Source organism: Euprymna scolopes, chromosome 20 (genome assembly GCF_053919585.1).
Source record: "Euprymna scolopes isolate OS-2025 chromosome 20, ASM5391958v1, whole genome shotgun sequence".
In the NCBI taxonomy this organism is placed as follows: Eukaryota; Metazoa; Mollusca; class Cephalopoda; order Sepiida; family Sepiolidae; genus Euprymna; species Euprymna scolopes.
In genome coordinates this window covers 32,992,888-33,020,263 of record NC_136501.1, presented here as the reverse complement: position 1 = coordinate 33,020,263, position 27,376 = coordinate 32,992,888, and the positions used below count along the sequence as shown (strand labels likewise).

At 33.3% G+C, this 27,376-nt stretch overlaps 1 protein-coding gene across 2 annotated transcripts in view; it reads right to left on the bottom strand.

Annotated features, from left to right (window-relative positions):
* The window catches only part of LOC145241388 (uncharacterized), a 166,066-nt gene extending 139,740 nt beyond the window's left edge, over positions 1–26,326 (bottom strand). For both annotated transcript variants that reach the window (XM_080104309.1, XM_080104310.1), the window contains exon 1: positions 25,749–26,326. In XM_080104309.1, coding sequence (XP_079960435.1) covers positions 25,749–25,778 — 30 coding nt within the window. In that variant the 5' untranslated portion in view covers positions 25,779–26,326. The remainder of the gene's footprint in view (positions 1–25,748) is intronic.
* Positions 26,327–27,376: the final 1,050 nt, after the last annotated feature.

Sequence of the window (27,376 nt, the reverse complement as noted above, 5' to 3'; positions counted from 1 at the left end):
TAAAAAAAAGAATTTGCTAAAAAAAAGTTTTATATTCATCATTGTTTTATTTTATTTTTTATTTACAATGTGTTTTAAAATTTTTCAACTACCATGGAATTTCCACAGGTTCTGCTAACTCATAATTTTACTTGCATTAATTTTAGAAATTATTTTATCAAAATAAAGAAAAGAAAATACTTTAAAACTTTTGTTCATTTGATTATTCTTAAAATAAAATTGAAAATATCCATAAGAATATTGTTTGGAAAATAAAATATTTAAAATGTTCCTTTTTCATAATTATTAAAATAAATTTTGTATAGAACAAGAAAAACTTACATAACTCGCACATTTTTTCTTTAAATGAAACAAACTTTTAAAAATCCTACTCAGAAAAATGAATTTAATTACAAATAAAAAAATCAGATAAAATAGTAATTGAAAGAAAAACATGGTTGCTTTCTCTAAAAGAATTTATAAAAACAGATTTCAAGTTCAGTGTGATTTTCTAGAGACCATGTCCCACAAGTGGAGATCACATATGAATTTAATATTCCCTAGAAACTTCCTATTTTTAGAGGAAGCCGGCTTGATGGTCCAAATTAAAAAACATATCAGGTATTGAACTTTGCAGACTGATTCAATCAAAGAAGATTGGTGGAGTATCCAAACTGAGGAGTTTGAGTAAGAGACATGTATTAGAGGCAAGCATAAAGAGATGGTGAGACATGCACAGAATGGCAGATGATTTAATTGAAAGTTTGAAAATAATGAAATTTCTAACAATGGTGGGCATTTTTTAAAGATTTCTCCTTCATTTGGAAGATCAGATTTCAAAAACTCGATTCATTATTTTTTTTTTTCTGACATATTTTGTAATACATTTTTGTGAACAAATTGCCAGATCTGACTGCAATATCATTTTAAGATTGAATTAGGTGAATTTAAAAATAATTGTAACCAAAACAACTATGATACCAACTCATTGTTCAATTTAACGTCAACTTAAGATTTGGGCATGTGTTGGGTGGCTTTAAGAAATTGACTTCAAAACTAACCTATATCTGACCAGATCTTAAGTCCATTTTTATCACTTCCTCTCATATTTTCCTTGACCTTTCCCTGTGAAGTGACCTTGCTATCTCAACTGTTCTATATCTACTAACCCAAGAACTCTAATCCATTCTTTCAATGTGACCACACCAACAAAGTCTCCTGTTCTGCACACTGCATACAGTCCAGATTTAATCTTCCACTGAGATCATAAAATCTAAACCTATCTTGAAGACTCCCATTACACATCAATCATATTCTCATACCATTTCTCGCTATGCAACACATCACTCAAGCTTAACCCTTACTGGCCAGGTTTCACTTCTGTACATCATCACATTGTGTACACATGCTTGAGACTATTCCCTTGGTTGAGAGTGGTACTATTTTGCTGGTTTGCAATGGCTATCAGATAAAATGTCTTGCAGTTTTTAGAAAGAAGATATTGGAATAAGAAAACTATTTTAATGATGTATCAGAATAGCAAATTGTACAACAAAACAGTGGATTGATGGAGAGTATTACAAAACAGTGAATTGATGGAGAGTATTAAAAAACAGTGGATTGATGGAGAGTATAACAAAACAGTGGATTGATGGAGAGTATAACAAAACAGTGGATTGATGGAGAGTATAACAAAACAGTGAATTGATGGAGAGTATAACAAAACAGTGAATTGATGGAGAGTATAACAAAACAGTGAATTGATGGAGAGTATTACAAAACAGTGAATTGATGGAGAGTATAACAAAACAGTGAATTGATGGAGAGTATTACAAAACAGTGAATTAATGGAGAGTATAACAAAACAGTGAATTGATGGAGAGTATAACAAAACAGTGAATTGATGGAGAGTATTACAAAACAGTGAATTAATGGAGAGTATTAAAAAACAGTGAATTGATGGAGAGTATAACAAAACAGTGAATTGATGGAGAGTATAACAAAACAGTGAATTGATGGAGAGTATAACAAAACAGTGAATTGATGGAGAGTATAACAAAACAGTGAATTGATGGAGAGTATTACAAAACAGTGAATTGATGGAGAGTATTAAAAAACAGTGAATTGATGGAGAGTATTAAAAAACAGTGGATTGATGGAAAGTATAACAAAACAGTGAATTGATGGAGAGTATAACAAAACAGTGAATTGATGGAGAGTATTACAAAACAGTGAATTGATGGAGAGTATTACAAAACAGTGAATTGATGGAGAGTATTAAAAAACAGTGAATTGATGGAGAGTATAACAAAACAGTGAATTGATGGAGAGTATAACAAAACAGTGAATTGATGGAGAGTATAACAAAACAGTGAATTGATGGAGAGTATTAAAAAACAGTGGATTGATGGAGAGTATTAAAAAACAGTGAATTGATGGAGAGTATTAAAAAACAGTGGATTGATGGAGAGTATTACAAAACAGTGGATTGATGGAGAGTATAACAAAACAGTGAATTGATGGAGAGTATAACAAAACAGTGAATTGATGGAGAGTATAACAAAACAGTGAATTGATGGAGAGTATTACAAAACAGTGAATTGATGGAGAGTATTAAAAAACAGTGGATTGATGGAGAGTATTACAAAACAGTGGATTGATGGAGAGTATAACAAAACAGTGAATTGATGGAGAGTATAACAAAACAGTGAATTGATGGAGAGTATAACAAAACAGTGAATTGATGGAGAGTATTACAAAACAGTGAATTGATGGAGAGTATTAAAAAACAGTGGATTGATGGAGAGTATTAAAAAACAGTGGATTGATGGAGAGTATTACAAAACAGTGGATTGATGGAGAGTATAACAAAACAGTGAATTGATGGAGAGTATTACAAAACAGTGAATTGATGGAGAGTATTACAAAACAGTGAATTGATGGAGAGTATTACAAAACAGTGAATTGATGGAGAGTATGACAAAACAGTGAATTGATGGAGAGTATTACAAAACAGTGAATTAATGGAGAGTATAACAAAACAGTGAATTGATGGAGAGTATTACAAAACAGTGAATTGATGGAGAGTATAACAAAACAGTGAATTGATGGAGAGTATAACAAAACAGTGGATTGATGGAGAGTATTAAAAAACAGTGGATTGATGGAGAGTATTACAAAACAGTGAATTGATGGAGAGTATAACAAAACAGTGAATTGATGGAGAGTATTACAAAACAGTGAATTAATGGAGAGTATTACAAAACAGTGAATTGATGGAGAGTATAACAAAACAGTGAATTGATGGAGAGTATTACAAAACAGTGAATTAATGGAGAGTATAACAAAACAGTGAATTGATGGAGAGTATTACAAAACAGTGAATTGATGGAGAGTATTACAAAACAGTGAATTGATGGAGAGTATTACAAAACAGTGAATTGATGGAGAGTATTACAAAACAGTGAATTGATGGAGAGTATAACAAAACAGTGAATTGATGGAGAGTATTAAAAAACAGTGGATTGATGGAGAGTATTACAAAACAGTGAATTGATGGAGAGTATTACAAAACAGTGAATTGATGGAGAGTATTACAAAACAGTGGATTGATGGAGAGTATAACAAAACAGTGAATTGATGGAGAGTATAACAAAACAGTGAATTGATGGAGAGTATAACAAAACAGTGAATTGATGGAGAGTATAACAAAACAGTGAATTGATGGAGAGTATAACAAAACAGTGAATTGATGGAGAGTATTACAAAACAGTGAATTGATGGAGAGTATTACAAAACAGTGAATTGATGGAGAGTATTACAAAACAGTGAATTGATGGAGAGTATTAAAAAACAGTGGATTGATGGAGAGTATTACAAAACAGTGAATTGATGGAGAGTATAACAAAACAGTGAATTGATGGAGAGTATAACAAAACAGTGAATTGATGGAGAGTATAACAAAACAGTGAATTGATGGAGAGTATAACAAAACAGTGAATTGATGGAGAGTATTACAAAACAGTGAATTGATGGAGAGTATTACAAAACAGTGAATTGATGGAGAGTATTACAAAACAGTGAATTGATGGAGAGTATTACAAAACAGTGAATTGATGGAGAGTATAACAAAACAGTGAATTGATGGAGAGTATTACAAAACAGTGAATTGATGGAGAGTATTACAAAACAGTGAATTGATGGAGAGTATTACAAAACAGTGAATTGATTGAGAGTATTACAAAACAGTGAATTGATGGAGAGTATTACAAAACAGTGAATTAATGGAGAGTATTACAAAACAGTGAATTGATGGAGAGTATTACAAAACAGTGAATTAATGGAGAGTATTACAAAACAGTGAATTAATGGAGAGTATAACAAAACAGTGAATTAATTGAGAGTATTACAAAACAGTGAATTGATGGAGAAGAAAACATGCCAGAACAGTATTTAGAAAGAATAACTAAAACTAGCAATATCATGTCTGTGAGAGAGAGGTTGCAGAGAAAAAGAAAGGCTGGGGCCAATAAAACCAATTTTTAAAACGAGGATATTTTTGAGAAACTATTGGTTGAAACATTTAACAGACTTTCATGTGTATTTTCATATCATGTTTTCTGCAATGATTTCTTTGGGGTACAAGAACAGCATAGAGTTTTATGCATGCTCTGTCGCCGTACACAATTTAGCAAAGTAGTTCATGAAAATTAAAGTCAGCTTTTCATGCAAGTGTTGACTCCACTATCAAACCAATCCGTCATTTCCCTTGTGGTCGGCTGGTCTAGAAAAATGCTGAATATGTTGCCCACTCAGTGATTGCTACATATTTTGGTGAAAGCAAGATGGGTGGTTATTCCATATATTTAAAGTATTTATTTAAGAAGATTGTTAAAAATTTAAGATTCCTAAAGAGGCATCACAAACAAATATTCTTATACATGAAATAGAGACAGTCTCTCCAATTGTTTATGGTAAACATTAGGCCATGTTCTTAAAAAATAGAATGTATTTTGAATTATTTATTGTTTTTTGTATGAAAACAATTTAACCAAATAAAATTTCCATCTCTGTTCATTCACATAAAGAAGGTGTAAGAGTTATGAAAAAATATATGTAGATAGATAAACCCCTGGAGATTAGTTGGCCAAGAACAGCACAAGAACACAGAATTATAGAATTTTACTTCGCAAATCAACAGTCCATTGGAAAGCTTGTATGACTAAGTATGGAATCGGCAGAATTTGCCCATAATGCAAAATCATTAATATTCTATCAAATGCAACATTTTCAAAAGAAAGAATCCATAAGTGACATTGCATTGGGAGACCAGATTTTATATGAACCAAAAATTTGCCTTTTGTTAAGAAAAGCATTGATCAGCAAGTATCAGAGTTAACTAAATAATATTCACAAGAGCTTTTTTTCTCCAGAAAATCTTGTAGCAGTTTTGAAGATAATGCGATCTTATTCTACATCAGGTGTGACAAGTCAAAAAGGTACATCCAATAAACTGGAGAAGACGTTTCAGTTTTAAAAAGATAGTATCATAACTTTCCGACAACCATACATTTCCATTAATAAGACATAATTCTTCATAAAAGAGAGCATTCTCGGCTGCTGACAATGCTTGATATTAGTATTAAGATTCCAATTTGTAAATTGTGCTGACAGCATAATGATAAGAAGTCCAATTGTGAAGAAAATGGCATGATTTTAAGCTCAGCTTGAATTGCTTGTCTAACCAGACTGAAGAGCTTTGATACAACAAAATACTGCCTGTGGATAACATTACTCTCACACACACGCAGTCATTGATGCGAGAAATAACAATGAATCTGATCAGTTAGTTAGCTAGACTAAACACCATGTGAATACATAAAAAAAAAACAATAACAAAGCTCTGTGTACTATGCCTGATGATTTTCTGAAGGGATGAAATGCAGATGCATCTATGTAGCTTAATTGCTATATTTTCATACTAATATTACTTAATGAGCACTTTTGAATTAAATACTGAACATCTATACACAATATCACAAATTATATGTGTACATACATAAAATAATATATGGTGAAATACATTCTTCAGATGTCTCAAGGGAAATCTTCAGTGATGCATTACCCTCATTGTCGATTTCAGGTTTTGCATCATATCATCTCAGACAACAACCCTAACCTGACTCCAGACACAACAGATCATCTATGTATATAACTTTTGAAGTGTACAGATAATTCTCAAGGTGTAATTGTGTATTTAGGATGACTGATGGTAAATGATGTTAGAGTAAACTAGAATTCCATATGAAAAGTAGATAGTCGATTTGTTAGTGTCATGTACAGTTGTACCTAAATTGCAGCAACTAGAAGCCGATAATAAAGTGAAACAAAACTAAAAGCATGAATATTAGTGTAAAAAAGTGATCATAAAAATTATGAACTTCAAGTGACAGTGTATTTAGCAACAATTGTTTATCAGAGATGAGTGACACCGAAACAACTCTAGGATTACCTAGAACACCACATGAAAAGTTGATTGGTTAGCTTAATCACATGACATAGAAGAGATTTAAAAATTGAAGTTAAATTGAGGTGCTGCTAGAATTTAAGCAAAGATGTCCTTAAAAATAGAGATACTAACACTCATTCACACTATGAAGGGAGTTCAGATCTAACAACTTAAGTAATTAGAATTCCATTTAGTTAGGTAAAGCAAATATGGTTTAACATAATTTTTATTCCCAATGTTTCACTCAATATAAGATGCAACCTTCTTTAGAAGTGTCTTTTTTAACTTACAGATGATCATGTCAAACGAAGAACCTATACTGAATTTTGAACTAATTATGTTATTACATTATTTAGATCAGGATTTCCCACCAGAGATCTTTAGGAAGGGGGAGTACGAGACCTCAGGTGGGCGGCAGTCAAATTTATCATACAGGGGGTGGGGGGTCCTTGAGATCCTTTAGTGGAGCAGTGAGAGATTAAGAACTTTTAGTAACATTACTAGGTGTTTCTCAACCCATTTTCTTTGGGATTCACAATTCATGTTGAAATTGATTGCATCACACTTATTTTTTATTGGAACAAGTGAAGCATGCATGGTTCCCTGTGAGTGCACAGTGAACAAGGCATAAAAAAATAAGTTCAGCATTTGCCTCTTCCCATTTAGCCCCAAAAGTCCCCAGGGGACATCAAATCCTGGTGAAAATGACAAACAGTGCAGTTTTAGGCCTTAGCATATGTAAATTTGAGTTCTGCACCATGCAAAAAAAAAAAAATGACAAAGTCCATCATTTGCCCCCCCCCCCCCCGATTTAGCCCCAAAAGTCCCCAAGGCCTTAACATATTTCAATTTGAGTTCAGCACCATGCAAAACTGCTAAATAGACATACACAGAAAATTTGGGACAAATATGGTAAAATAGTTCCAAAAATTAAGCGTTTTTACAAGCTCTAAAAGAGCCCCTGGGGCACACCCAAGAGTTATCATGAATTATAGACCAAAAAAATTATATAAAAATCAGTTAGTTACAACTTTTCAGAAAGATTTATAAAAATCCAAAGCATCAATTTTTTTTTTAATAATCACAAAAGTGTCAATTTTAGCCATTTTAACCCGAAAGGCACTCCTAGGGGAGCAACCGGAGTTTTCCCAGAAAATCCATTCCATTACCTTTTTTTTTTTTACTTATATCATGTTTAATGCTTGTGCAAAATTTCAAAAAAGCAAAAACAAAAGCAAGTTACCCCCCCCCCATAGATTAAATAAAGGGTTCCGTTCGAAATTTCATAAGATTCCAGAGTTCAACAACACATACATGACAAACATTAAAGATTACACTGGCCAGGAAAATTCATATTATCAATCCTCATCTCAAAAATTCCGAAACATATTGTTGTTCATAATTATTATTACCTGGAGCAAGGATTGAACCTTTAACCTCAAAAAGACTGCCACTTAAAATAGATCAGCTAATCAATGCATATATCTTATTACAGGTTGGTAGTTTTAGTTTACAATATATCACACGTTTGCGGGTTATTTAATGCTGAATCCAATAATTTTGGAAAAAGGTTTTTTGCTTCAACTTGTTTATATTTTCAAATATTTATTCATGATGTTTAGTTTGATTGTTTTGTTTTTACAACATCCAAACTTTTGGGGGGTTATTTAATGCCAAATCCAGTAATTTTGGAAAAATAAAGTGTTTATAATCCAAGTTCTCGGCTTGGTTGTTTTGTAGAGAAAAATTAATTTTGTTTTTGATTTTGCAGAACATGATTGAAAAATAAAGAAAAAACACTCAAGAAGCCAATATCTGGTAGCATCAAAGTTACTAGAGGAAAATAACTAAAAAAGACCATTACTATAATTGTCTGCAAGGATCTGTGGCGCAGTGGTTAGATTACTCGGAAAAATCAATTGTAAAAAGTGATATTCTCCTGAAGGTTGAAGGTTTAATCTTCAGTGTGGGCGACCGAAAAATAAAATTGCGAATTACTTAGGACCTTTATTTGGTCATGGCTGATGGAACAAGAGCATGCTACTCCCATGAAGTAAATAAAGAGTTCCACTTGAAATTCTGTCCAAATTCCCGAGTTTGACAGAAACATTCCAGAGTTCGAAGAAGGTCGGAGGTTATATCAACCGAAACGTTGTGAAAATCACACTCCAGATGAGAACAGTAGTCCGATGAATCCAAATAATATGAATAACCAATCCTCATCTCAAAAATTCAGAAACGTAACTAAAAAAGCATTTTAATTAGCACATCTAATCAATCATGGTTACAACTATGAATTAAATAAAAGGCTTAGTTTAAAATTTTGTATAGATTTGACATAAAGAATTCACAAGTTCAAAAAGACACAGCTGATAAAGGACGGATGTTACATCAACCGAAACATTTTGAAAATAACAACCAAAATGAAAATAATTAAAGTAATTCAAATTAACAATCCTCATCTCAAAAATTCTGGAACATAACAATCATAATCAATAAACAAAAATTAATAATTTTCATTGGACCATCATAACATTTAGACTCAATAAAGTCAACAATCAACAATAATGTAGTTTTCTAAATACTGGTTTGTATTCGTAAACAATTATAAGAACACACCTCTTCATCACAAGGTGGAAAAAGACAAAACACTACTAAATATAGAAAGTATTGTCAATTTCATATTGTTCATTTTTTTACTTTGCATTTGCACCAGTCTGGCACAAACTAATTGGCTCTGAGCACTATTTTCCATACATTATATAAAAATTCTTTAATAGACCAAGCATTGAAGTGTCCATTTTTTTCTTGGCAATCGATATACAGTATAATCATGTTGACACAAGTTCTCATTAGATCAACAAAATTAAGCAACATTAAACCTAGTTAGTACCAGATGGGTGACCATTTGGAAATATCAGGTTCTGTAAGAAGAAGGACCTTGACACTTCCCTGCAAGAACTACAAAAATGTAATATCTTCCCTGATCAAGATATGTAACTGGAGACAGGTTATGAATTTAATAATTCCAGGACATTTTCTCCTTTGAAAGAAGTCAGTTCAACCCACCTAAGGTGAATATGTTATGTGTTTTTATTATTTAAGACAGCTGAAGACCATATAGGCTTCTTATTTATTCGATGATTGCTGGACAAAAATGCTTACAATTTTTGATGGGTCATTCTAAATTACAATAAGCACAATTTCAGTGATAAAATGATAAAGATTAACCTTAAACCCCATATAAAGATCTGATACACCACCTTCATCCACTTTACTAAATAGAAAATAATCGTAATAGCTAATGATCCTATACATGCCTGACTAATGGAGAATAGGCCTGTTTATATGAGCTAAAAAGTAATTGTTCGTCTGCAAATGATTGGTTGGCCAAATTAATAATTTAGATAATCTCAAGATGGGTACAATTTTTTTTTTTAATAAATCCATGTGTGGATTATTTGACCTATTCAAATTTTTGTTCTTATCGGAGTATAAGTAACACCGTTTTAGCTCATGTGACTTCCAACCTTCTTCATGTTTATCTTGTCGAACTCTGCAATGTTTCAGTCAAACTCAGGTATGGCAAACCATCTATACTTTTGTGACAAAGTAAATTAAAGATGACTTAAAGAAGAAGCACATAAATACTAAGCAGACGTAGTATAAAATTTAATACAATATTGGAACCATTAATTATAACTAATAGATATGGTCACTAGCAGGAGGACTCAAAATTACCTAGAATTGAATAAGGATCAACGGCTGTTCCACACTTTCAATACTTTTATTGTCATCGAAAATGGTGAAATCGCCCATTTTTCAATCAAATCAATTGATTGCCTACTCTAGTTGGAGACCCCTCACAGTGTACCGAGAGGAAGCTACACATTCCTCTCGCAGTTACTTAGTCCACAAAACATTGCAATCTATATTGCACTGTAGAGAACTTACAGTTGATTTTATGAAACTATTTTATATAATGGTTTGAATTTAAGTTTAAAATGCATAAGTCAAGTATGATGGTTCAATTGTGCTCTAAACAGGAACATTCATTTCAAATGCCCCTCTATTTTATCAAAGAACCTACTATTGATTTAATATACCTGGCCATTCTGCTTATGCGGTGATAAAACTTCAGAAATGTTCTTACAATGTTAGACTGTATAAGGGTGTTAACTTTGTCAAAATCAGACTGTTACTTATTTAATTGGCCAGCTAATACAAAACCTATCTAAGAACACTCCCAAACACAAATTGTATTTGTATGAAATTTCAAAAAGCTTCAGCCCGGTGGTTTTTGAGTTCATAGGGAACAAACTCACACACAAAAGTGCTTTTTAGAAATAAGTAGAAGTAATATGTAGTAATAAGTAGAAATCTTTAGTGATAAGTCATAAGATTGTATATCTAAACACAAAAATAGGTTTAAAGCTCCGAAAATTCATACGAGAATTCTCTGCAAGATATTAGGTAAATTCAGTTGTAAGTAATATCCTTCTGGATGTTGTAGTTTCAATCCTCAGCACGGGCGTTACTAATACAATTTGCAAATTACTTAAAACTTCTTGGTCTTGGCTGACAAAATGAGAGTATGGTATTCCCATGGATTAAATAAAGAGTTCCATTCAAAATTCCATGTAGATTCCAGAGTTCCACAACATACACCTGGCCAAAACCGTGTGAAAATAAAACTTAAGATGGGAACATTTGTCTGACAAATTCGGAATCCTCATCTCAAAAATTAAAAAACAAAATCAATGTGTAAGTTTTTTTAATCACTATAAAATTATTCACTTTAACAATTATATACATATAATAAAATAAATAATATCTGAGAAAACACACAACATATCTGCTTGCGGCAATTCATTTTCAAAGGTAATTTTTTAAAAATCCCTTTTTTGAAATACAATATAGTTGAATTCATTGTAAATTACAAATATAGCATCATTTTAATTTTTATCTGCTGCTGATAGTAAATATGCTATCGATCAGAAAAATAGTCCTAGTCTGGTAAAGTAATTTTTTAATTTGTTTATATTAAAAACATGGTGGAAGAACAAAAAAAAAAAAAAATGGCTAGTAAGAACCAAATAGCAATTTGTGAGTTGCATAGTTATATGGATCTAACAGAAAATCTTAATCTTATGGAATACAAGTCTTCAAATTTAACACTATAGCAGTTTTCAAAAGAGCAGAAGTTTCACAGAATTAAAGTTGAGTTTGATTAATGCACATTCAAGTAATTTTATCCAACTTTTTTGTTATAGTTAAAAATGACTATAATTTATGCCAACGACATTTTAAGTAAAGAATCAAAATATAAAACTATGGAACCATCTTTTCAATGCCTCCATTGATCAACTTGTGTGAGGTTGTTTGAAAATAAGTAGCATAAACACTAAACAAGATTCTAGGTTGCAAGGATCATTTTGGTGTGAAGATTTGGTTTGAGGAAGATTGAGAAATAATATAACTAATGGAAAAGTATCTTTCAAGATTATTTTGTTGAATATCAGTTTTCTATGTAGGCTGAAATAACCAGTTGTATTCAGCAGACTATCTTTGTATTGCATGATTAAGTTTATATTTGTTGGTCTGACGTCTAGCTAAGCTAAAACTATGGAGAGCATATTTTTTATGTCAGATCTGCTTAATGTCTAATAAAAAAGAGGTTGATTCAACTTTTGTTCACTTTTAGTTTCTGAAGCTTTAAAAATCTATTTGATATTAGCAATTTGTCTGCTCGTATTGTTTTAAAGGTCTTTTATTCATTTAACTCTTTACCGCCAGAATTTTCTTTATGTAATAAATTTTTAATCATGAAACCCAAGCATGACAAAAGTTAGCGTGCAACTGATACACAAACGTAAACAAACCCCTCATTCACTTGTTGAACCATGCATAGGCCTGTACAGTTGGGCTGACAACCTATAAGAGTAAGAAATATTTTTTTTTTTTTTTAAACGCAACTTGAAAGTACAATTTGGCGGTAAAGGGTTAACATCACTTTTCCCTTTTCTGGGGTCAGACATTTTTGGTATTTCACAAGTTTAATCTATAGTTCTTGAGGTTCAACAGTCTTCAAACTCCACTCTTTCACATCCTTATCGTATCACTCGCTTCCAAGTTTTCATTGGCCAGCCAAACTTCCTGCAATTCAAATCATCCATTCTTCTGTAACTGTTTATCCCGAAGAGTGAACGCGCCACATTACATGGCCAGTATAACCGATTCAGCCTTAGGGTAATGTCTATTCTGAGCAGTGTAGTGCGCTGAGCAAATCTTCCAACTTATTGTGTTGGGTGTGGTCGGATTTCAGATTGTAGATTTATCTGCACATTAATTTCATATTGCGTTTTTTGGCTTTATCTAATTTTTTTATGGAAATCATGAGACAAGACATGAAGCCACTTAATGTAAAAAAAGAAAACAAAAAAATACACTTCAAGGTGAAAACCTAGCCAACGCTAAGTGGAATACGGATAGATTTTGATCCGGAAAATAGTAATTCCTTCCTCTTTGTCAAAAACATTGCTCATGGAATATAAGGACTAAAGGACAAAATAAGGAAAGTAAGAATTACAAGACTGTCAAAAGTAAACCCAAGGTCCACTTTCTACTCTTTTATTTCATACCTGCACCAGTCTGGCACAAGACCATTGGCTCTGAGCACAGTATAACAATTCTGTAATTACATAAGCAAATTGCCATATATAGCAAACTAGGCAAGTTGCAAGCCGTAACTCAAATCATGGAGTAACATCTGTGTATTTCTAAGGATCAAATTTTCGATTTTTTCTCAATTTTACTTAAAATATTGTTTCAACTTTTAGCAAATTTTTTTTCAATTTTTATAAAATTTCATGAAAATATGCTAGAATTATGAAAGCAAAATTCAAACTAGAAATACATCTAAACAGTGATATCTTCATATCACCTCTTTTCAAAGTCCTAACATTTCCTGTTTAGCAATGATCTCCTACTGCTCATTCTATCTGATTACCTAATTACTTACAAAAACTAATATTTCCCTCAGAGATTAAATATTTCACCTACTTTTTTTTCTTTATTAAATTTTTAAAATTTTGTTTTCCTTTTGCCAGGTCTTACAATGAAAAATAAGGACTGATATTTATAAAGCCAACTTTTAAGAAAATAACATTGTTTGTTTATTCAAAATTTTAATTCAAATAAAATCTCAATGGTAGTAATTTATTAAATTTAGAAATATTTTTTTTAATACAAGAAAACATTTTTAAAGCAAAATTCAATGCTAAGAGATTTATTTTCATTTATTCATTTAATAAATGAAAACATAAATAAAATTCCTGACCATCTTCAGTGAATTATAGATATTTGTTTTTCCTCACTGTCAATCTGTAACAACAGATGCTGATAACAGACAACCTCTCCTGTTGCTGAATGGAAACTATTATTGATGTCTTATCTTTTATCGCAATTGTTGTTACAAATCGTCAATGAGAAAAAAAATGTTTAGGATTTTATTTTTTTTACACTACTGAATTTTTTAGATGAGGATTGGTTATTTATAGTATTTGGATTCATTGAACTACTGTTCTCATATTAAGAAAAAACTTCTTCTGGTGTATCTTGTCAAACTTTGAAATGTTTCTATTGAACTTGAAGAATCTGGACAAAATTTTGAACGGAACTCTTTTTTATTTGCTTCACTGGGTGTAGCATGCTCTCATTCTGTCAGCCATGACTGGATAGAGACCTAAGTAATTCGTAATTGTAATTTTTAATCACCCACACTGAGAATTGAACCTTCAACCTTCAGAAGGTCACTTTTATAACTAATTTTCCAAGTACTCTAACCACTGCGCTACGGGTCCTTGCGAATTACATAGGACCTCTAACCAGTCATGGCTGATGGAATTAGAGCATGCTACCCCCTCCCCATGAAGTAAATAAAGGGTTCCGTTTGAAATTCCGTCATCCAGATTTTTGAGTTCTACCTGAAAAAGTCAGAGGTTACATTAACCGAAACATTGTAAAAATGGCACTAGAGATGTGAACAGTAGTCCAATGAATCCAACATTAATTTTTTTTTTTTTGGGGGGGGGGGGGGGTTGTTTTCAATTCTCCGGTTTTTAAATGTAGAAATATTGATCTATTCCAATTGAAAAAATGTTTAAATTGTGAAAAAAATTAAATGATCGAATTTGTTCATTTTGGATGATTGCATAAAAAAAAATTCCATTTCAGATTCATGATTGCCACAATACAATGATCACGGATGATTGGTGGTCATTTAAATTCTAACTAATGTCAAAGGTTGTTTTGCTGAGCACATGTTTTATTAATGATCTTTCACTACTGTTTGGTTTCTGTTTTATCACACATCAGCCCTTTTTTGGGTCATCTAACACTATTATGCTATAAGTGAATGCAGTAGATTCAAATGAACTAGTTTAGCTGATTCCAAAGTTGATGTCCATTACATTAGTTATGACACTCCCCTCTTTTTACTTTAACAATTTTGTTTTTTGTTGAGAATGGGCCATCTTACTAGATGCCAGATATTTACCGGCTATTTCATTGACTCCAACCAAGAGATCGTTTTAGGATTCTCTCTCTTTAAGCACAATTGTTTGTATCTGTCTTGCACTTGGTTCACCTGGTATATTTACCTGGTATTTTCTTGTTTCGTTTTTTTCATGCCTATCAGTAATTCTTTTAAGCAAAGTGAAAATTTATAACCATTATCATTCCTTATCAGATTACTGAAATTAAGCAATATTAGGCCTGATATCGCTTTTTGGTTTTAATTTTATCATTTTGTTCTTCATAGGGATAGAACATCCTACTAGATGCGCGACATTCACCCACAATTTCAGTCACTCTTACCAAGAGATCCTTGTAAGATTCTAACAAATGCAATTGTTTGTATTTCTTTTGCACTTGGTAAGCCAGGTATATTCAATAGGTAGTTTTGAAATTCTTTTTCATGAGTCAGATTGATGCTATAATTACTGGAATTATGCAGATCTTCTTATCGTACATATTGGCCTTGGTTTTAGAATACTATGTGCTGTAAGAAGTCTATGGCTAAATTATGTTGACACACTAGATCATCGGATTAATGAAGTTAAGCAACATTGCATCTGGTCAGTACTTAGATGGGTAAACATTTGGAAATACTCAGATATATAAATGGATATCAGCTTTGTTGGGGAAATATAACCAATGACAGAGCATGGCACACTAGGTTTCAAAGTCGATTTCATATTGTCAAGGCATAAAGAGGTACTCTGGGCAGTTACTTCCCAGATGTAGCAACAGTACTCCATCTTAGGACATATTTGGCTCTTATACAGGTAGAAGATTGTGTTAGGAGTGATAAAATGATCCAACAATTTTTCTTATGATCTTGGCAACAAATTTAATGTAAAACTTCCATTTCAGGTCTGGAGTGAAGGTCAGTTACAGAAGCTAATCAAAGCAGAGAGCTTCCTCAAGACAGGAGCCCTTTATTTCAATTTGAGTCAAATGAGGATCCGAACGTTAGCTGTGAAAAGATAGAAGCTTGGTTTTTAGACACGTTAAGCATAAACAGCCACCTTTTTCCCCATTGTACCATCTGTTCAAGTTCAGAAGAGAGAGAATCAGAAAAATCTTGGTTGTTGTTGCACTTTAAAGTATTGCCATAGATAGTTGTGTCATCTGCATAAATATCAACAAATGATCTAAGAATGTGATTTGGGAGATCATTGATTAAAATCAGAAATAGAGTTCGGCTCAGAATAGATCCTTGAAGCATGCCAGTATTGATTCTATCAGCCTCAGACTACTGTGCATCAATGACTACATTTATATAAACCTATCAGAAAGACAGGATTTGATGTTTGAGAAGACATGCCCACATACTTCTATAGTCAGCAATCTTGTGAAGTAGACATTTATGCCAAACTCTATCAAAGGCCTTTGATATGTAAAGAGCTATTGATCTACAAACAAAGGTCCCGTCAATAGGTTCACTGATTCTGTGTGATATTACAATCAGCACATCAGCTCACAAAACGAAAACCATATTGCTTATCACAGATTCAAACAAATTAAGATGCACAGGCGACTGATTGGTTTGTAGTAAAATGCAAAAGACTAAATACTGGGCAGACTGACAAAGTTTTCCAAGATGTTAGGAAACCTGTCTTCTTTAAACAACCTTGGAACAGCTTTTTAAGGAGGAGATCTAGTTTCATTGTAGCTTTTCCAACATTATGATTGGAATGTTATCAATGCCAGCTACTTTAAAGTGTAGTATCTGTTCTTCAGGTGCTGGACTTCCATTTCTTGTTCTCTTTCGGTGGAGGAGCGGTCCTTCACGACTGGGACAATTTTTATTTTTGTACCTTTTCTCCACGTTAAAAAACAACCCTGGTGTCTAACTCTGTCCCGTGGGGGAGGCATTGTAAATAGGTACTTTAAAGTTTCTTGATAAGTTTGGCAACATGCTGGACAGATATATGGATGTCACTCAAAGTATTTTCAATCTTAAGAGGAAATTCAGGCAGTAAGTGGCCCTGATCGTGAAGGGTGGCGTTTGATGCAAAGTTCTTAGCAAATAGTTTGACTTTATCGGATACTGATAAAATCACCTCAGGTCCATTGATGATGATTGGGATGAAGGTCACACATCTGTTTAAGACTTTGCTATTCACCAAAACTCACTAGAACTAAGCATCTGCTTAGCTACTTTAGATTTAACCGATTGGATATATGACTATTGCATTTTCTATAACACTTTTGTGGTGGTTGCTGAAAGTCCTAAAGGCAGCTTTAGTTTCAGAACATCTATTTCATTGAAAGCAACTGCAGTGTACTATGGTTGGCTGTTTGGTTTCTATCAGAATTTCTTGAAGGGTATGAATGGTTAACCAATCAGCTAAGTAGGATGCGATAGAAAAGACATTCTTTCCAAACATGGAATACAAGTGCATTTCTGATACGAATGATGTCTTATGAATAGGCTGTCCTAGTCAGCCACTGGGTATTAATACACTATACGATGGAGAGAGGCATTATAGATCTTGTTTTGTTTTGTTTAGATCTTAGTTCAGACAAGCAAGTGATACCAGCAGAGACAGAACAGTGAATGAGCACAGTTCACGACAATTGGTGAGAAAAGGATCAAGAACACTTGCAAATTCATCAGCATTGGGTGTGCCAGTGACTATAACAATAATCTGTGTTAGATCAAAATGAAGAATATTATGAAAGGCTTGAAAATGATGAATGGAATGAACTAAGTTTGATTACTAATGAGGATTGTTTGTGATAAGAATCTGTCAACATTGGCTTTGAAGGCCACTATGTAATTTGCAGGGAAGCAGTCTCATGTTAATGTGCATTTGTGAAATTCTACCTGATGTTAGGCGCACAAAGGAAGAAATTAAAGTTTTTTTCGTAGTAGAAAAACAGAGCCCTGCTGTGTGATTTGTTTTACAAACAAGAACCCAGTCGAGCATGTTCCATAAAAATGATGATAGAAAAAACGAGAAAACCATATAATCCGTGAGAAATAAGCTGTAAGGAACAGAAGAGATCATCTCTAGATTGCAAAGTATATTTTGAACTTGAATTAGTCAACAGAAAGTACTTTGAGTGGAACACCTCTAACAGTACTTAGGACGAATCTGACTCTCATACATGTATAAGATTGCATCAGGAGTCACCTACTTTAATTTACGTTATGCATTACAAAACATTTCTTAATGAACATGAAAAAATTTCCCTCTTCAATTCAAGCTCAAGCAATTATGAAAACAATGAAACAAGACGGGTCGATATTTATAGCGACACTAAACATCAAAGGTTGAAACGAAGAACGTCCCTATCTAGTTTTTGAGTCCGTTATTGGAACAGTTCTAAACACCTTGCAAATAATTGTGAAAACTAAACCAATGTCATATGGATGCCCTAAATATGTTACTACACTGACATTGTGATGTTTCCTCAGAGAGACAAACCTATATGTAGTTACCATCGTGAGAGAGACTTATTTCCACACAAAATAAGTCTAACACAGGAAGATCTGGGTAGTATCTTGAAAGTGATTAGGTGATCAAATACCAGCTATGTTGAAGAATATCACACCCTAACTAACCGAAAGTTGAATACTTGCAACCTACAGGCAGGTTTTTACATAATCTGAAGGTATATGGTTCAATTCTGATTCTTAGAATTCTGATGGACTTTTTTGTTTTCAAATTTTCTAATACTCAAACTGCTTATTGATTCTTCAGAGTTTAAAAATATACAAATCTAACTCTTGACATTTTTATGACTGACTGATCAAAACATCCAACTTCCTAAGCCTTCCTACAATAATTTATAAACAACAATTGGTGGCTAAGTGATTAATGACATGGACTGAAAATCTGGGTGTGCCAAATTCAAAACCAGTTCACTTCATAGAAACACATTAATTAAACACACAAAAGGAGGTAAATAAAAAACAAGGATCAGTTACTTCTCTATTCTGAGAAAGAGCTCAGGTTCATTAAGTTGTTGATCTCACTAATGGATGTGCTATGATAGAATAAAAAAAAGAGGTTAGTCATGTTATGACTGAACCGCAATGAACGGGTGGCTCATACACTGACAATAAAGACTTTTGTGTGCAAAAATCTGATGATGACAAAAAGGATTACATGTTGCCTGGCTCAACCTATGCAGAGCATACTTACCAAACAGCAAAAATATTGTCTTACCCATTGAGGATTTATTTTTCAGGCTGTTAGATATTGGCTTCCTGGGTAAAAATGCACCAAACATTAGATGCGAGTGGGGGCATCCTGTGAATTTAATATTCCTTTGATACTCGAGGGGAAGCCGGTTCAACCTGCCTAGGATGAATACCATACAATACCAAACAAATTTGGTCAATTGTCAATGCCATGCCGTCATTCATTTGTTAATGAAAGCTATACATCTTATGAGATGACTGACTAATTTTTATATTAGGTTCAAATAAACAGCTACAGCAGAAAGCCTGATTGTCACAGCCGATGAATTTCAAAAATGCAATCTGGACGTGAGGACCCTTTAGAAGAATGATAGGCAATAAAATTGTTTTAAACTTGTAAAAAGTGCCACAGATACGTATGGAATGATTCACTGTTTTTGGACCATCTTGTATGAATCGAGTATCAGTTTTTGTGTGGCAGAAGAGATTAAAGAAAGGTAGAGAGTCTGTGAGGGACAACGCGAGGTGTGAGAAGAGTAAGGAAGTCAGAACACCAGAGTTGATTGACCAAATAATGAATTTCATGGATAAGGACCGTCGAGTTTTCATAGAGACAATAAGTGCACAGTTTGATGTCAGTGTGGGAACTGTACACAATTATTCACGAGGAACTGAAGATGTGGAAGATTTGCACAAAATTTGTTCCAAGGGTGCTCATAGAAGATCAGAAAGAAAGATGTCAGCAGCAAGATGAGCATCAAGACAGTTCCTCACCCTCCCTATAGGCCAGACCTTGCTCCATGTGACTTTTTAGTTATTCTCTAAGCTCAAGGAAAATCTTAGAGGCTGTCGTCATGAGATAATTGAGGAAATGAAAAAGGCTGTGACTAGAGTCATTGACATGCTCACACAAGAGGATTTCCATGGAACCTTCCAGAAGTTGTTGGAACGGTACAAGTGCAGAGAAGATTACTTCGAAGGGGAGTAGCGTTTCATGTGTGTACTATCAATAAAAGTGCACATACAAAAAAAAGTCTGAAAACTTATTGAAGGTTCCTCATAGCAACCTCCTATCTACGACTATGTGGTCGAGTATCTTTTATATGTGTGTGAAATTAACCAAACTTACCAGTGTACATCTCGCTCTGTTTCAACTGCATTTGTTTCGCACACACTAATGATCAGTTTGGATGATAACGTTCAAAGTCATTTTTTTTTTATTCATATGCAAATTGACATCATCATCATCACCAAAGTAATGTAGAATGATCAGATACCTGGCAATTAGTGTATGCATCAATGAATATAAAATCACAATGTGGGTTTATGCTTCTAGCTAGCTGTGTTATGGTAGTACTGCTGGCTACACCTAAACTTGCTCCCTAACAACGAGGTGTCGTTCTGCAGGAAGAAATTCAAAAAGCTTGCAAGAAACTAAGGCATCCATCTATGTTCCATCAAAGAGCAGTATTTTTGAAAAAGATTTTCAAACAAATATCAGAACACAAAGTTCCATTGTGAAGTGACTATATTAGCATTATGTAATGCCTAAGATGAATGCATCTACCTAAGAGTCTTGGCAAATAACGCACATCTCAATAGGTCATGATGTAACACATCACTCAATAAATTCCAAGCCTAATAATATAAAACAATTTCTATGCAAAATTCAGCTTTATTTATCAACATAGTGTATTTCATAGAAGGAGTCCTAATTCCAAAGCTTCTCTAATAATTCATTTCTTTTTCTTTTTTTTTTTTTTTTTGTAGAATGATTTATCTTAGATCTCAAAACGCTTACAAAACTCAAAGGATATTGATGAGTGATACAATATGCATTTTGTAAACCAATCAATCGATTTATGCCAGTTGGATACATTTCTCATGGGCAATACTGTGAAACTGCAATAAAGTGTTACAGTTTGTTTCCATTTATTATAGCACTATCAACTGCTTTGATTGTTCAGCATCTGCTATTTTAACATATTTTGGTTCAAATGACAAGTTGGTTTTCTTGTTTCATTTACTTCAATCAAAATCTCTCACAAATCAACGACACTTCCCCCCCCCCATTTTCATATATAAAAGGCATTTTGTCTGTCTGTGTGTGTGTGTGTGTGTGTGTGTGTGTGTGTGTGTGTTTGCGAGTTCGTTCCCTACAGACTCCAAAACGACTGGGCTGATTTTTTTTTTAAATTTCACACACATGTACCTAATGTGCCTGGGAGTGTTTTTAGATAGGTTATGTATTGGAATATCTCCGATAAGTATCAAAAATCGATAATCAAAGAAATCTGATTAAAGAAGAAACAGTCCAATTTGGGGCAAAGTTAACACTTTTATGCAGCCTACCAGCATAATTGCATTCAAAAAGTTTTATCATCACACATGCAGAATGGCTCGGCTTATTTATATAAGCCAGTAAGTTCTTTGATAAGAATTTATATAATATAATATTGATAAGTATTTATATAAGCCAGTAAGTTCTTTGATAAGACGGAGGCGCGTTCAAAATGAACGCTTCTGTTTAGAGTATAACTGGATCATTGTACCTGACTTTTGCATTTTAAACTTAATTCGAGTCATTATATAAAATTAAAAATAATTTCATAAAATCAACAGTAGGTTCTCTACATTACAATGTACCTATTTACTATGCCTCCCCACGGGACAGAGTTAGACTACAATGAATTGTGGACTAAATCACTGTGGGGAGGCATGTGAAACTTCCTCCCAGTGCACAGAGGTGAGTTTCTGATCAGATCAGGCAATCAATTGTTTTGCTTGACGAATGGGCGATTTCACTGATTTCGATGACAATAAAAGTATAAGAAGTGTGGAACATTTGTTAACCCTTTTTAAATCCCAAGCTACGTCAGGTAGCCCTGCTAGTGGCTAACATGTATGATAATCTGCATGCATAAACTTGTATGATATTATATAAAGGGCAGTAGTTTTTTGTATTTTACTTCAGTTAGTTTTCAGAGATCAAGGAGCTCCCTCCTGGAGTTTAAACTTGATTTCGTTACGATTTAAATTTATATCCGAGGGCTCTTTTAAGAATAGACTTGAAAACGACCATGTTATAGTTAGCTGGGAAGCAGCCTCAACAGACGATGAGTTCTAAGATATAAACTTTAGTCATAGAATTTTCATTTAGCTTTAGGCATATATAGAAATAGAGAGTGAAAGAAATTGTTAGCAGTTGTTGTAGCCAGACGAGTATTTGTTGAAGTGGAGAGGCAAGAGGGAAACAAATTAGGGTTTGTATTACAATCCACAGAGGTGCGAAAAAGTTGTCAAAAAACAAATATATAACAAATAAATGTTATCAAAGGCAAGATAAGTTATTTTTCTACCTAGTTGCATGTGTTTTTAATGTTTTTATTTAAGGCTAAATGTTTATTCGGTTCAAAAAAACAAGTAACATTAAGAGCTACCGGAAACCAAGAAAAAAAAAAGCCACGGGGTCTTTATACATCTTTGAAGTCTTGATAATCAATTCAAACTAAGAAATAAAAAAAAAAAAATGGTGCTAAAAACCTACCCAATCACGGTAACAATTATTGGGTGGGTTTCTGCCACCATTTTGCTTTATTTCTTATTTTGAAAAAACATCGTGACCATTTTTTTTCTTGTTCTCCGGTAGCGCTTAATATTACTTGTTTTTCGAACCGAATAAATATTTAACATTAAATAAAAACACAAAAAACTTATCCAGTTAGGTAGAAAAGTAACTTATCTTTCCTTTGATAACATTTATTTGTTATATTTTTGTTTGTTTTGATAAGTTTTTCGCACCTCTGTGGCCCATAAATTAAATTAGTCATTTTACAATTTCTTCAAAACTGGTTTTAGTTTTCCTTATTTTCATTTAGTAATTTTATTTGTTTTTATGATTCCATGTATATTTATCAAAGGCGAAAAACGCATAGACAAGTGATTTTGTCTGATCTCGTTCTTTAATGTGGAGATCTCAGATTCGACCGGGGAAGAAACGAATGAAATGTATATTAGATACTTTCCAATAATAGCGAAAATACAACTCGCATATTACGCTAAAGCATTATATAAAAACAAATATAACATTGCATATCACGCTATGGTTAAAAAAAAAATTTAAAAAAAAAAAAAAAAAGACCTTACTGTTGTAAAGACGCACGTGTAGGTTCGTGTTAAGTATGTTTAGTGGAGAATCGAGCTTCCTCCAAAATAGGGTCTCTGGATGTGTGCGAAAACTTGCCGTCATTGGACCAGTCCTTATTCCTGTAGAGGTGCTTGTTCAAAGAGAGACGAGAGATCGATTTTTTTTTTTTTATATATATATCGTTTTAATTTAAAAAAAAAATTTAAAAAAAAGAACAATATTACTTACTGAATTGTCCATGTCGAAAATAGTAAAAAAAAATACAGATTCATCGAGTAGAACACATACTATTATGTTTTTAATATAAAAAAAAAAAAAAAAGGTTTTGATATCGGCTACACATGTTGGACGCCATTACGATGTCATATAAAACATGCCGAGTTTCTGCAATCTTCACAGTCTACTCTAAAAAAATCTACGAAAAATGCAATTTTCCCCTATAATTAAATTTTCTATTCGAAGAAATTTCGTAATTTTTAGATATATTTATATTGCCGGCATGACAGTTAAGTAATATTGTTTTTGCTTAAAAGGACATAGTTTAAAAAAAATAAATAAATAAATAAAATAGATCTGTCGTCTCTTTTCGAACAAAAACTTAAACCAATTCTTTCCACTTGACGGAGAAGGTAATGCCTGCAGAATCGGCCGTTTAGAACCAAACAAAACAATACTTTACTCTGATCCAATACCAAGTTCCGGTTAAGTCATACGTAAAAATAATTTACACTTAAGGCAGGGACTCTCTAGTGAATGAAAAAAAATGTATTTCAGGTGATAATTGCCTTATTGGGCAAAGTAGGGCATGCTTCCGGTTCGTTTTAGGAAGTCATTCTCTCAGGCATTACCTCCTTCTAGACGATTGATTGGTTTATTGGATTGGTTTTTGAACTGGATTCATTACATTTAACTGACCTCGTGTCAAATCTAGTCTTTCGTGCGAAAAAAAAATTACAAAAGGGATTTTTTAAAGGTGACAAAGTGGAATTATAAAAAATGCCAGAAGTAGGGGCAGAATTGATTTCAATTTTTCCGAGTTACAAATAATTTGCTGTAGAATTTTTTTTAATGTCGAATCTAATTTGAACTTAGAATAATATTATAGTGGGAAATGACGTATGTAAGTAAATTGTGGATGCAGAAAAAAATAATGAAGTTGAAATTGAAAACGATTTCAAGGTTCAGGTTCTTTTTTAGAAGAGAGGCTGAAATCATAACTTTCTTTGGGGGAAAAATTAATAATATTCGACTCTCTTGCCTACAAACTTCAATTCTGGAAAGAAACTACTTCATATACGCCACTTTAAAGGTCCCAAAATCACTTTCGAATGCCCAAGGCTTCGTAGGAAATAATTTCTTTTTATTTATTAGCTGTATTTATCCGGCGTTGCCGTTGCTCTAGTGGAGGAAAAAATAGTCAGGAATACGATACCGTTTATAGGATTCTTTTATTTTTATTTAGTTTTATTATTTCATTCAATTGAAAAAAAAAATGTTTTTCAAACAAAATGGTATATATTAATTCAATGTGCTTGATGCAGTCATGAGAAAAAAAAAAAAAACAGACACGTGAAGTTATTTCATTAATGTAGACACTATATATAAGTAAAAAAACAAAATATTCAACACGATGTTTACGTTATAAGACATGGACATTTGAAAGTTTTGAAGCCTTCAAAGTGGCGAACAGAAATTAATTTCTGACTAGAATTAAAAGTTTATTGTCGACAGGTATAATAATACACATGTGCTCCTAAATTAAAATAGTATTTTTTTTTTTCTGGGGAGATACTATTCTAGAAAGGAACCCTACAACATATTAAATATAATAAAAATTGTTTGATACAAAAGTTTAATTTTAAGTAGTAATTATAATGGGGAGGGGACTTGTTTTGTTATGTCTATAAGTTCGTTTTTGTTTTTATTTTTTTTTTGTTTTTCAGTCATGGGGAATTTTAATAAAGGTTTATTACACCGGCAACATACGATGTAATTTTATCTGCATAGTGCATCGTTACAACATAAAAAAAAAAAGGCAAGAAAGTATATTATTTACTAGTGAAAGGCAAAAACACATGTTATCTTTTTTCTTTTTCTTTTCGTGTTGTTTGTAATTTAGAAATTGAAATAGAAAGGTTACGTGAGAGAGAGAATGAAATAGATCAACAACAACAACAATAGGACCATCGAAGAAGCAAAATAGTGAGGTCAGGACGCTGCTGATGATGATGATACGAAAATATTAATGCTCGAAATCGGAAAACAGTCTCTGTTTAATCGCAAAAGCTTAATAAATTGTTCTGCATCCTTTCCGGCCATGGTTTGACCGATCGGATGGACACAACAAGAAATTGCAACTTAACGTTGGAGATTTGCAAAACGACTTTTTACGGTACCTGTTCTTCCTCTTTCTTCGGAGCGGCCATCGTGTGGTGTGCGTCTACGCATGCGTCAAATCTCTTAGTCTCGACACCCAAATTTCGCGCGTTTTTTCTTCTTTTTTTCCCGACAGCTCCACTTTCAATAGTGAATAACTCAGATTTTTTACCATTTCCAGAATTTCCAGACTTCTTTGAAGATCCATAAACCCTTCCAGAAACCAACAAACGTTCTGTAACTATGCCCTTTTTTTTCGACCCGTTGCTAAGGGGGCGAAGACGGGCTGTTCCAGCAGGTGTCCTTTACACCCCCTGCACGTGCACATATTTAATGAGCTGAATCGGTTTCTCTCCCCACGAGGGCAAAGTTAGGCACAAGGTCAGTTTAATATGACGAGAGGATGCTCAGCTCAATCCAAAAAGCAGCACACTTGATTAAGAAAAAGATTGCCTCAGTCTTAGAAGGATTTCTATGCTTCTTGCCGAATACAGAACAGATGCTTTACATTGATACTGGCCCGAAGGCCAACTGTCTTTTGACCCTATTAACTACCTACACATGATGGTTGAAGTTCCGTTTTAAGAACGGAAACTCCTGTTTGACCAGTCGAGAAGAAATGTTTTTTTTTCCATTAAAAAAAAGACATACCTAAAATTTCTTGTAGATAGTACCTTTCTTGTTTCATAACAATTTTTTTATATTATAATAAATTTATGCATGACAATGTATTTTATAAATTATTAATGATATCATTCAATTATGTGATGATTATCTCTTCATGCCGGCGGTTTCTTGGACTGTAGGTGTTTGTAAACTATTCAACCATCGGCGAAAATTATTAATTACTAATTAATAATGTCCTTATTTTTCCTAGTTCCAGAATAACCAGACGAACGAAACAAGGTATCTCCGAAGGATGCAGAAATCTATGGCATTTAAATCAAATAATTGTTCTTGCATGACTTACAATCGAACACAATGATTTTTTTTTTACGCAAGATACATACCACACACACACACACACACACACACACACACACACCTATATATTCTCCAACCGTTTATGTTAAGTGAAATCGCAAGCTAATATTAGCGATAATGCAAAGCTCGTCGAAAATAAATAGGTCATCCTTCCTGGATGATATTGTTCATATAAACATCATCATGCCCCTTCCTCGTAATATATGCAAATGGCGTAGCTGTTAGAAACTCCGGTTGTTGAAAAGACACCTTGAAGCAGTTACATGTCTAGCCATATTGCAAAGTTGAAATACAATAATACAACGAATCCGGCCCCTGTTGATTTTTGCGGTGCGAGTAAAATTCTGTGCAGTTCTAGGAGGTCAACCCTCCCAGGCCTTGCCTTCTCCTCTTTGAGTAAGGGGTTAGTGCATTGCTGATCGCCTGAGGCGCCCTCACCAGGGAATGTCGACGGTGGTGCCCAGGCACTTTTTTGCAGGTCAGAGTGCCCTTCCTCTGGGGCGCTGATTACTCAATTCCACTTTCCACCTCTGGTGTCACAGTTCTTGCAGTGGGAGAGCAGTAAATACCAGTTAAAAGTAAGCTAGCAAAGAATATATCCTATTATTTTTACCAGGATTTAACTCACTCTCAATTCACTTTAACCTTTTGGAGTTTTAAACAG